Here is a 12539-nt window from a genome sequence, read left to right as displayed (position 1 = left end):
TTGAAAAGTTCGGAGGCTAATAACACATGACACCTGGTATTACTACTGGTAGCTAAGAGATTGAAGTCAGCATCATCATTTAATACTAGGTCAAGAGTTAATAAAATCAAAATTTGCAAATGTGGAATGAATACTGCGCTCATCAATGCCATAGTAACGTTCGATCCTAGAAACAAACTTAGGTGCACATTATTTTGTTTATGTTTATGTTTATTTCTTACCAAAAATTATTGCATCGCAAAATTAAATGCATAATCATGCAACTTATAGCGGGTACCGTTAGCGCTTGTGGTTGCTTTTGGTAGTTTAGTATTACCATTAAAACATTCGATGTAGAAATATGCAACGAAGCCTTATCGTCTGTTGCATCGATCACCCTACCTAATACTAGAACTATTTGTGGCCAGGCTAGAATTTGCTATTTGAGGTAAATGCCGATCTAGGTCCCCCGTACCAGTCGGCTTGGACAAATGCAGCTCCTTCACTCTCTTGTTGAAGACAGCAACTCAAACGCCGCCGATGATTCTACGCGCGACTCTGCAACACTTTACTATGAGGCAAAACAACGACGAGACAATGCAGCCAGGAAGAGACAAGTGAAAAGTGACGAATACAGGCGAACCCAAATCAGGTACACAAAGGCATTCATGATCAAAGAAAGAATGAGGAAGTCAAGCAACTGGGGAGGTGTGACGAGGTACACTGCCGTTACGTTCAGTAGCAAGAGCTTTAAACAACTCCTTCGTTCCGTGCCAATCAAAGCTGACGGTTTTCCGCGGCCCAACCTCACACGAGGAATAAAGAATCCGCAGAGAATCCACCTGAGCTGACTCGAAGCCACTGGCGGATAAGTGTTTGGATGTTCGTTGCAGTTGCTCAGCTTCGACCAATGGGTCTAAAATAATAAAGAGCGGTCAAGATTTGACGAGCACCTACACGGGAGCCCTATATAGGTGCTGGAAAACTTGAGATAGTAAAAAATGGCGACTTTTAGCCTCATCCATTTTCATTCCGTAAGCAAACAGGTAGTTAGGTGATCAAAGGCCATATTTTTAGTTAAGAATGCTCGTAGTTTAGCGCTTTTAGCTACACAGATACTCTCTTAAAGTGCCTTAGCCTAAAAGATGAAATAAGCTAAAATCTAGGGAGGATTTTTAAAATATAGTGGGACGAACTTATTACTGAAGCCATTTCAGTGTCATTGGAACCTTGCACAAACCCTGCTAAAAAGCTTTGGCTCATCTAGAAAACTACCACTGGTCACAGATGGAACACTGGACAGTTTGACATAGTCCTTGAGTTACCCAGTGTCATATCAAGTGAATGGCAAGAGTCACGCAACTCAGCAATATGGCCGCAAGAGAAGGCGAGATCACTGTGGTTTGGATTTGCGTACTTGTAGGATCAGCAACTATGAATGTAACAGCGGGCCTTTTCCATTGGTTTACGTTTCTCTCTAGCGCTTTCTCGGAAAATAAGGGACCCAACAACGACTGCAGCTATTAGACCACTTTACTGACCGTGTAATGTGTTCTTCTTCGCTGCACGATTATAGCAGTAGACTCATGCCGAAATTGGGATGACATAAAACCTGACTAATTAAACAGAAGAAGCTCAGCTACCAAAACAAAACTTGCTGTCTTCATAATGTACTGATATCGAAAAAGAACCACAAAGCGCAACTGAAATTCCGATGAAGCTAGGCAATTCAAGCGTATTTTAGTATAAAGGGGTAAATTTGAGGAACGAAAAACGGTGATAAACCTATGTTTGCCTAGCTAATAGAGTAAAGCTGTTTGCTGACGCACCGAATTCTTGAAGCTCTTTTAGGAGCTTATTGACCTCCGAAGACTCGTGCAAGGCAGCTAGCAAAACTGGGTGTAGGAAAAAAAGACGGGTCAAGGATATATGCCAAAGGGCTACATTTGCCTCGCAAACAAGTGCTTCTAAGACTTACTTTGATTAATTATGCGCAGCCTTGGAGGAAGCCAAGAAGCCAATTCAGAGGTAGGAACAGGAATGTGCAATTTTAAGGACTAAAATGGTAGAATTGTAGAATGAAATGTAGACCGCTGAAATACCTAAATCGACGTTATTTATCGTTAGTATTTTGACTGTTAATGTGTTCAATATCAGTCAATAAAATGTGGGTGTCCAAAGCTTAATTTGTGCCAAAGATGGAGAGAGAGGGCGGAACTGCAGGTGAAAATTAGGGTTTCGTTACATTAATTACTTCAAAGTTATTGTTAAAGAAAAAAACTCGATGAAGGCCGATCACACTACATAGGCTGATTCGAGGTCTTTTATCGCCTGTGTTAGGTATGTGATAAAAGGGTTAATAATTACCAAAACAAGTCCAAAACACAGTCCATGAATACACCTTACGTGGAGTATCCAAAAAACTGCAAAACTAGCCATGTTCCAACGCCAGCAATCTCTTATAACTGATTCATTACAGCTGAAACAAAGATTTGATCAGCTAAATCACCAATACTGGTTTCAAAATCCATGACAATGAAGTACTCTAGAGATCTACATATCAAATAAGTACAATGAGTTTTGCTGTGTGAGGTGAAACCTTAAGTGGTAGGTGAAATATGCTTCAGATTCTGTACATCCTGCAAAGAAAGGAAAAGCAGCTTTAATGTACTAGTGGAGGAGAACTCGTGCTTAGGAACGGAGGAGTTAGCAAAAGGCCTAGAAAAATGCATCAGCTGTGCACTTGTTAATGCAAACAGAGAACGGACAGAAATCATAGCGCAGAAGCACTGCTCCCGAAGAAGGGACTTCAACATGCATGGAAACGCTAAACCAAAAGGCACAATGAGGAGGAGGCAAACAATCACAAAAGAATTGAAGGAAGGAGAAATGTAAGCACATTCTTGGGGGAGGAAATGAAAACAAATTGGCAAAGGCAGATAGAAATTTGGGTGCTGTAGACAATTTCAAACGCGAAAGCAAAATTTACAGAATCCAACTTTGGTATTAACAACAGAAATAGTTATTGCTTCACATGCAAACGGTTTAAATCGCACCAGCCTCATCCCTAGACCAAAATGCTGCTTGCTTGTTATCTATTACTGCTACCACAGAATATGTTGGGTGGAAGAAGGAATGAAGAAATAAGTAATCCATTAGCATGACACTTTTGTGGTGACAATATGCTTCTACTTTGATGGTACTGATAAGAATGACCTTAAAACGGCAAAAATCATATTAAAAATACCAGCACGATAAACGAAATTCAATTCATTGATGCTTCAGCAAAATAATGTTCTATGGAAGATGTATAGTAACGGGGATAACCGAATACGTAATAATAGGAGTTTTTAGTAATGAAATACGAATGAAGAGAAGCCATGGTTTATACCAATGGCCGAGGAGTACCTGGCTAAACTCCGGTCGTCCCATTGGCCAAGGGAGGTCATAAAGGGGCAGTTTATCACCATTTTTCTGCGCGTCCTCAATCAAGCGTTTCGGGACCTTGGAACTAGCCAAACGTCTGCGGCTTGCCTCAGCATCGGCAACGGCTCGTGTGGCCATGGTAACTGCATCTTCAGTGAGAACCGGTGTCGCTGCGGTCTGGCCTGTAAGCAAACCGGAGAGGCGACTCAGAGCTGATCGTAGACCAGGGAATTCAATGGGCTCCCCGATATGGTGACCGCGTGGCATACGCTCTAGTTCCTGTCTTTGCAGATTCAACGAAACTGCGCTACCCGAAAGGCCATCACCCCGCTTCGACAGGTTAGTCAACTCGATCAGACTCTCCGGTGAATTCAAACGTGGGACTCGTCGATGCATCCCTGAATGACTCTGTAAATGAAATCAAAACAAGTTTTACAAACGAAGCGTTAAGCTCCCCGGCGGAAAAGAGCAACAGAAAAGGCATTGTGTCACGTGTACACGTACGCATGCATGCGTAAGGGAACGTCTTTTATGTGGTTATAAACACAGGAAGACATGCACCAAGGCTTGGAAGCAGCCCATTGTGTAAACATTCGAGAAAGAACATAGAGACTGCTGAAGTTTTAATCTTATAATCCCGAGGATCAAATTTAATAAAGGAATAATTCAGTCCGTCCATTCAAAGGCAAAATTAAACAAATTACTACTGGTTATTGTGAAATCTAAAAGCACTTGGAGGTGACAATATGATACAGAAAAGACTGTGCAGACGGTGACTAATTTTATATGCGTAAGCGAAAGAGGTCTACCAGATGTTGCTTGAGATGAACCAGAGTAGATCGAGTAGTGTTGGCGAGCACAGCCTCAGCGGCTTTGCGTCGTCGGAGTTGGAGGGTGTTGTGAAGGACGACAAAGTTGTCTAGAACTTCGCGGAAGAGACGCAGTTCCTCGCGCTCCGCTAGAGAGGAGACAAGGAGTTCGGAGATGCTGCCCGTCTCTGTCTCCAACTCATTCACGTAGTGGCGCAGAAGCTGTAGTGATAGACGCTCCAATTCTGCAAAAGGGGAAGCGCGCAGGACTAAATTCAAACACTCTCTCGCTCACCCTCTGGGTAATGCAACCGTGGGATCGAATATACACCTTGGGTTTAAGCCCCCTTTCGGTTCCACGTGATATAATTTATGCCCAATTGATTCGTTCCATCTACTTGAACTTAATCCCCATTCTCATTAATAAAGTGATGCAAGTAACCAAGGCAGAAAAAATCGGCACAGAAATAACGTACACAAAGTTGTTGGAAAATTATTTAATTATTTTGGATTTAAAGGAGGCATAAAAACTTTTAATAAATCCACATTCTTGTGTAAGAAAAATATTTGCGTTTAGCCAACACCCCGCGTTTACTTGAATGAAGGTATTTTATGGGTACTCCGACTTCTGAGTAAATCAGTTTCAATCAGATGCACGAAATGGTAAATGATAAGGAAGGGAGGCTATGATTGCAAAGGTTAGCGAAAGAGAAATTTCATCTGCTATTTTACTCTGGGTTCGACCCACTGACCTCAATTTTTGAGTGATCATGGTGCAACATCAATTGTTCTTCCGTTGACATTCTCCTGGAGCTTTTTTGTTGCAAAATCCAAATTCATTCACCAAGTATAATTTTGTCAGTAAGCTTCTGAGATTCCACTCAAATGAGGACTGATTGTCAGCCTAGACTCTCAATTGTTCCTTTGTTGGAATACCTTTCTATTAAATTCACTTCAACGACATTATTTAAGCAAAACACGTCATTTTTTACTAAAACAAGTAACACAGCTCCGATTTGGTAGCGCCATCAAACATACTATGCAATGCGTTTCAGACGCGTTACATAAATAGGTTCTCCCATTCACGACAGGAAATGCGCAACGGGGATGAGACGAATTGGCAGCCAACCCAAGCCAAATATGCGATCATAAGACTGAAAGCTACCAAGGCTCATATGAGAGCCGTTATTAGTGACTGAAACACAGCGTTAAAATTAATTGGCCAACAGAGTGGTGAAGCGCAAAAGTTTGAACTACCAGCGAAGCTACATAACCAACAGATGTGTGTGCAGCCACGTCACGTTTCAGTAGGTGAGATAGCCTGTGTAAACAAGCCAATTGACCCGAGGGAAGGAGAGGCAACATCCTCCGGGTAGAATAGAGGGCAAATGGGCTTGTCATGGCTCCAAGTGGCGCCGATAGAGGTAGCTGCGGTGATTATCGGTAAGTTTGATGCGAGGTTGGAAGAAACTTACAAGTGTCTCTCGGAGTCACAATGGAATCTTAGCTGCAAGAACGCGCATACGTAATGTTTTTCGACCGTTACCGGGGTATGAATACACACACTTGATAAAGGGTACTGCAATTCCACTTCACTTATTTAGCCCCTAGATACACCAAGTCTGACGACAGACGAAAGTTTTAATAAATGAAAAATTGCATAGATATCATGTGGATAAAAAGACATTGACTGAATGATAAAATTGTCTTAAAAAACCTGAAAACAAGTCTCAATTTCACCATTAAAATGTGTGTAAACTTGAAATAACATTGAAATACATCGGCAAATGACAAGTGTAGGACCAAAGTCGTAATACTAAAGGGCGTTGGAGAGCTCTTGTACACACCAAATGCTTCACATTCTAGAACAGATTTCAATTGATTGACGCATTAATGACACATCCAGTCTACCGACTTACTCCTTATAAGTCGGATATTTGCGGCTCTGATGTTTGCCATGACTAGTCTCCAAACTTTCTATGCAATCCTATAGCAGTTATTCCTTAAAAATAGACTAGTAGTAAGCATGGGGCTGCACAACGAGTTACCTTGAGCCCAATCGGGAGTTTCAATGAGCGGCAGAGTTGGATGGCGCGCCTTGAAGGCCTCTAGAGCAGCCTGGAGACTGGCCCATCTCAAGGAGGCGTCTAAAGCCTGGTCCTCTGTCGTATCCAATGCTACCGTTGCTATCGTCATCGTCGGCTGTTGGTTAGGCGGGAGGTGTGTTGGAGGCGTGTTTGAAAGAGAGTTGGGGAGTGACTCACAGGAGGACGAGGAGAAGGGGTCAAGAGAGTTTGTCGCCACCGTGTCGTCATCCTCCATCTCCCTCCCCTCCTTAACAATTTCCTTTCCAATCACAGCCAGTTTCTCACGTTCCAACTGGGAGAAACGGTAATGTGTATTGTGACATAGTTCAAAGTCAATTATTTTGTGTACATATAGGATTACACACACTTTCGACCTGTGTGAATTTTAATAAACTCATTTATAGGTCCTTGAGTCCCAAAGCATCACAAAACCTGACTTAGGCAATGCAAGAACTTTGTGCAAGACCTTTTCGCCAACTGACGGAAGCCACAAGACTACGGCCAGGTAAACGAATGATTTTATTGCTCGCGCGAGTCAAAAATAGAAACATTAATGGTGTGAATACTAACTCAAGACTGATTGATCGAATGCTTATGCGTACATCAAATGACACCTAGCAGATACAAGCGAAAAATTAAAGCATGCATTTTGTTCCGGAAACTTTATTAAAAAGTGATTCGGATGCTTCGACCTGCTTTCATTTGTTGTTGTGTATTTATAACAGAATAGGGTAAAAGGTTTCACTCGCTACGTCAAGTCAAATCAGGTAGCACCTAAGTGCAAAACAATCATGTCTTCCCTTAACAACTGATGCTACATCTTCAATTGGCTCGTATGGGTATCGAGAGAGGAGATGAACCTTCAACAATAGGCGTATAAATCAATTTTATTAAATAACAAAATGCTCAATTTGTGCGAGGAGAACTTGGGCCAGGAAATTGTGGAGTCGAGCCATTGGAGGTCCATCATGGTAGGCAAAAAAGGGGCTTAGTAGGTTAACTGCCCACATTTTTGAGCATAGAATATTTATGCAGCAAAATTTATTTTACTAAAGCTGATAAATACTACTTAGCACGGAGGGAAATGAATATATGCTGGCAGTACATGGACGCTACTAAAAATGGTATAACAATAAATTTCTTCTTAGATAAACCATACCAAAGAAAACCTCCAAACAATGCTGTAGTGCAGCTTGCTTACAGGGAACCTAAAAGCAACTTTTAATGTCCATATATAGTGACGTAATCCATAGGTGAATTCAGCAAACTGAGCCAAAAGAAAAAGTAGGAAAGAAGCACAGCATTGTTGCTGAGGCATTATGAGTGTTACTTTCTCTAAGATCAAATATCAGGCATGGTTGACCTGGTCTGGTCCTTTGAATTATAACACAAAGCCACACTTAACACTTTAACAGTCCGAAACTGATTTCTAATCATTTCTACATAGATTCCTTATCTATTTGTGCCCATATACGGGTTAAACTTAATTTTAAGTAGTTGACTATTGCCTACAAAAGTGCAACATAGGTGTCCAAAGAAACACATCGGAAATAACACGTGGTTTGAAAACAATAAACAGGAAGTTCCCACTTAGTCCAACGGACAGTAAATGCTCAAAGATATGAAAAAGACAAAAGTGACATAGATTATTAGAGTTGGACGCCTCTACTCTACAGCTCAGATGAGGGAGAGAAATATTAATGATAATGGTCTCTTTAGGTACGGTAGCACGGGATAAAATCCAACACAAAATCCGGTAACCAAAAAACTGATTAACTAATACCCCACCAAAGCCACAAGCGGGTCCCAAATATAGATGCTACATTTTGAAAGGTGAATAAACAGAAAGCTGGGTTTTGGATTTTAATACTTTTAGCATTGCAAGGTGATCTAATTGTCAAAAACTACACCACAAAACCTACAATATCACCCAAAACACCCACGGAATTGTTAGTTCTCAGCAAAATACATTAAGTTAATGAATGGATGACACCTCTACTCAATCAAAATCTCCTGAAAAGAAGTTAAAATATATGGTACTCATGACAGCTAAACACAGATACTACTCGAAATGAAGTAGACCTCATAATTCAGCGAATATTTTAGGCTCTGGTCCCCCAAAGTGTGTAACAATTCTGATTATATAGGCTTCCGCAATGCACTTTACCAAATTCACACTTTTGAAAACACTACTGATTGTGACCAACCACCTTAAGTAAATGGGAGCTGCCAAAGTCTACCTAGGTATTCAACAGAAATACTCTTGTTTCACATTTATGAGTTAACCTTTACCCAAACGAGGCACAAGGTTTACGTGTTGAAATGTGACGCTTGATGCACAATTTCTATGAAATGACAGTGGGATGCAACAATTGACTCAAATAGGAATTTTAAATCACAATTTAAATTGAATATGTACCTCCATAAATGTGGTTCAGCGCTAACCACAAAGTACTACTTGCCTAAAATGGAATATAATTCGACTCATTAGTAGTGCACATTTAAAAAAGCTGGCATTCAGGAAAGATGCATATTCTATTACAAGGCGCTATCATTTTCAGCACCATTAACCATCACAAACTCGAGCTTTGTCGTCACCATGAGTGCAGATGTTGAGGTACAAGAAACCCCATAACCGTCCGCGCAGTATGAGTTATCGTGCAAATGGCACTTTAACAATAAACAGTTTTAACTTCACTAAGTGGTTCACATGAGTGTGACACGAAGCGAAGTTAGAGTTATCTGCGAAGTCACAGTTGCCGACACAAACCTTGCGTAGCTGCGAACTCACTACATCAATTCCGCTTTAATCGCAAAATCTATCCGTTCACTTTTGGCTGTCTACAGAACATTTCATGTACATTCATGTGTGCGCAATCATCCAAACTCGTTTTTTTCACCAGCAAGAGAATGTAATGAAAACACCTGAGCCGTGACGGCTAAACTCTACCTTCATCCAACCCAAAAGCACGTCTACGCAATCAACGCGAGTGAACAGTAGGAAAAAAGATCAAACTGAAGGCAAACACTGCTTGAACATCAAAATGCAAAAAAGGATTAATTAGAATTTATCGCCTCTGTGAAAAGCGCGTAAAAAATAGGACAAGTCTGGGGTAGAATCTTGAAAACAGACGATTAGTCTCATGCGCATTTTGATGTATGATAGTATTTGAGTACCCAAAGTAATAAAACCTGCATTTATTGTCAAAACACAAATTATTTCGTAGTTCTCGCAAACTTAAGAAGAAAGGACAATTCTTTTCACATGCAAATCCATCATTAAATTAAACTTAAATTAAACATCACGCAATAATAAGGCAGAATGGATGCGAGCATCATAGTTAAGAAGCCAGAGAGCTCTGTGGTCGGTACCTTTTTGACGCCAAATGCAACCGCAACACATTTCCCCCCTTCTTTCAAGTTCACCGTTTACCTATCAGGAAAGAAGCGATAGATGCAGCCAATGTTATTACCCCATACCCGAAATTTCGATGGGGGGGGGGAGAAGAGGAGCGATCCATTTGATAGTTGTTAAAAGCCGTTATCTTGAAAAAAAACGCAGCGCTGCTGATGGATTAAAGAAAGTGTCATCCCGTGGAATAGAAATTACTTTTTTTAAAAAAGTCCAATAACTGATTTAAGCATAAAAAGCGTGTGTAATCCTTCATTTTTGTTGTGCTTGCTATAGCTAAATGAAACTTATGCCAATTATAAATATGGTTTTGAGCCGTCAGATATCTGGTAATGATTGACTACAACTCCCGGTAAATAATAAGTAGCAACATTTATGGTTTCACCTCATAAATAAACGCTAAAGAGACCCATTAAAATTGAGAGTGCAGATTTACTTTAAAATGATCTCCTGCTATGTTGCAACCATCGATCATACACTGAGGAAATGGTCATAAAGAAGCAAAAAGTACAAGAGGGAATATGCTCTAACAAGGGAGTCGAAACAATGGTTTGATTCCAAGTGCACATGGAGGGATGCTTCTCGCATTTTGCAGTATAAACCAACAGCCATTAAAAGCTAGCATTCATTGTTTAAATCAGAGCGTGCAGGAGCAGGAAAGTATCTGGTTGAAACTAATCCAGGTGAAACAAAAATGTATTACCTGAAGCGGTATACCTTAATACAAAAAAGCATGCGAGAAATTAAAATATTTTGGTAAAAAAACAAATAAATCACCATCAATGACGGGTGCCCTGAAGCAGATACCGCTTTTGGAAGCCAGCCACACTATATGAACAAAAAACGATAAAAACGATGGTAGAGAACTAAGGTTATGTTACAGTAAATGCCCTCATCAAGGTGGGTGTTCAAAGCCACTAATTTCCACTGGATCAACAGACATAACTGCATTTATTCCAAGTAAGAAAAGATATCAATTGTACAACCTTTTCCAGCACCTAATGATGTTTTCCAAAGCCATAAAATATAGGAGAAAAAAGTGAATTAAGGATTTAAAATGTATTACTATGGTTAGCTAATTAAAAGTCCATACCATAAGCTAACATTCATTAAGCCAAGTGGATAATATAGCTATCACAAATTGTTAAAATAGGCATAAAAATAAAAATACTAATTGCGTATCAAGGGGCAAGCAGTTGTGCTGGCGTACTATATCTTCAAAGATGGCATACAAATTAGAGTATTCTCAAAGTCGTAGTAGGGCACTGATCAGCCGTAAGAGGCTTTAGAATGAAATGATACGGTAGAGCATACACAGACGCATTTCAAAAAACTCAGTTTCTTGCAAGAGATAGGAATCCAACGCAGTAATATCCAACATAGTTCAGCAAAAACGGAATCGGACACCAAGGATGGCCAGGTGATGAACAAAACCCATTGGTTGCAGATAATGTAAATATTAAGGTTCGTGTGTACTCACGAGTAACTCAGTATTAAGAGCAAACGCTTCAAATTCTGCATCAGAAACGGATTCAGCATCTGCCATGTGAAGATCCTCCTACATTCAACAGAAACAGTTGTTTTACTTGAAGTAAACAAAGTGCACAATTATAGCTTAAATTAAAAACAGCGGTCCAACCCCAGTGTTTCGAGGTACTCCTCAAATTTTCTCTTGTGATGAAATATAAAAATTTATCATAGGAAAGTCAATATAATCAAACTGAGAGTAGCGAAACTTAAGAACAAAGCGACTCCCAAGGTGTCAGTTAGGAAGATATTAGTGCGTATCAATACTACAAATTTGATGTATTGTCAAAGCCGTTTAAAGAAATAGTAAACTGTACTTGCGCATTTAGTGTTAATTTTGTGAAAAGACAAACAGTATATGTATGTGTATATAAGGGACCAACATCTTGGCAATAGATCAAGAGTCCAACAAGAAATAAGAACAGTCAACGCGACGATCCAATACACTTTAAAACCAAATTACAAGACAGGCAGTTTTTTATAAACTAACCTTATTGAGCGCTATAGGTCGCTTTTCAAGCGGATAGGAATCCTTGGGGTTTTCAATCGGTGCAACGCTTATTCGCCAGAATGACCTTATTCATTCGTTACTAAAAATAGTCATACTTAATAGCATCTAACGACGCATTAGTATCTCGGTGACTAGTAGACTCATCAACATCAGATGAATCCATCAGTCCACGGGAAACATTGTCATCAAAGGTCCATATGAGATGCTCGAGCGATGCTTCTAGTTGTAATCCACCAGATATGTCAAACGGATCAGACAGAGAACGCTTCAACACTCCTTCGCATGGCTGATCCAAGGGATCACTTTTGCTGGTACACGAAAATTCATCAACCTCCAAAACAGCAATAGGCGCATTGGAAAAGTCCATTTCCCTAGTGCGCCCTAAAAAAGGCCAACTGCCTTGATAAGCAAAAACAAATTATAGATCACTCAGCCAACTGATCAGCATGATAGTAAAACTTGCTGTCTAGATTTTTGCTTACATGTAGCAATTTATAATTTCTGAAAACCCGGTCATTTGCAACAAATGTCACACGCGTTTCTCGAAAGAGGTAAAATAAAATAAAGAAAAATGGAAGCCCAAGTCATTAAAGATCTGCAATATAGGTAAGTACAGCTTTTATTTAGAACAATATGGCCGCAGAATTTTAACCTACAACCCACAATTACTTGTTGGATATCAGATCAATGACAATCCACACGGGATTTTAATCGCTCCATCCAGAATTATTAAGCTATACGCCTTGAATACATTGGTATTTGCTTGACAGCATCCTTTTAAATAAAAT

The 12539-nt window shown here is 40.1% G+C and overlaps 1 protein-coding gene across 1 annotated transcript; it reads right to left on the bottom strand. All coding sequences in view use genetic code 11, as the record gives it.

Moving 5' to 3' along the window:
• Nucleotides 1-671: 671 nt before the first annotated feature.
• Nucleotides 672-12118, bottom strand: EGR_02407 (hypothetical protein; the record flags this gene model as incomplete). Its single annotated transcript, XM_024491656.1, has 9 exons — nucleotides 672-895; nucleotides 1809-1874; nucleotides 1958-2036; nucleotides 3388-3813; nucleotides 4215-4459; nucleotides 6263-6593; nucleotides 11194-11271; nucleotides 11731-11815; nucleotides 11847-12118. The coding sequence occupies 9 exons, from the start codon at nucleotides 12116-12118 to the stop codon at nucleotides 672-674; spliced, it is 1806 nt and encodes a 601-aa protein (XP_024353807.1).
• Nucleotides 12119-12539: the final 421 nt, after the last annotated feature.

The sequence above is a fragment of the Echinococcus granulosus genome, assembly GCF_000524195.1.
Source record: "Echinococcus granulosus chromosome Unknown EG_S00011, whole genome shotgun sequence".
Classification (NCBI taxonomy): domain Eukaryota; kingdom Metazoa; phylum Platyhelminthes; class Cestoda; order Cyclophyllidea; family Taeniidae; genus Echinococcus; species Echinococcus granulosus.
The sequence above is the reverse complement of the archived record's forward strand: the minus strand, read 5'-3'. Positions and strand labels throughout refer to the sequence as shown.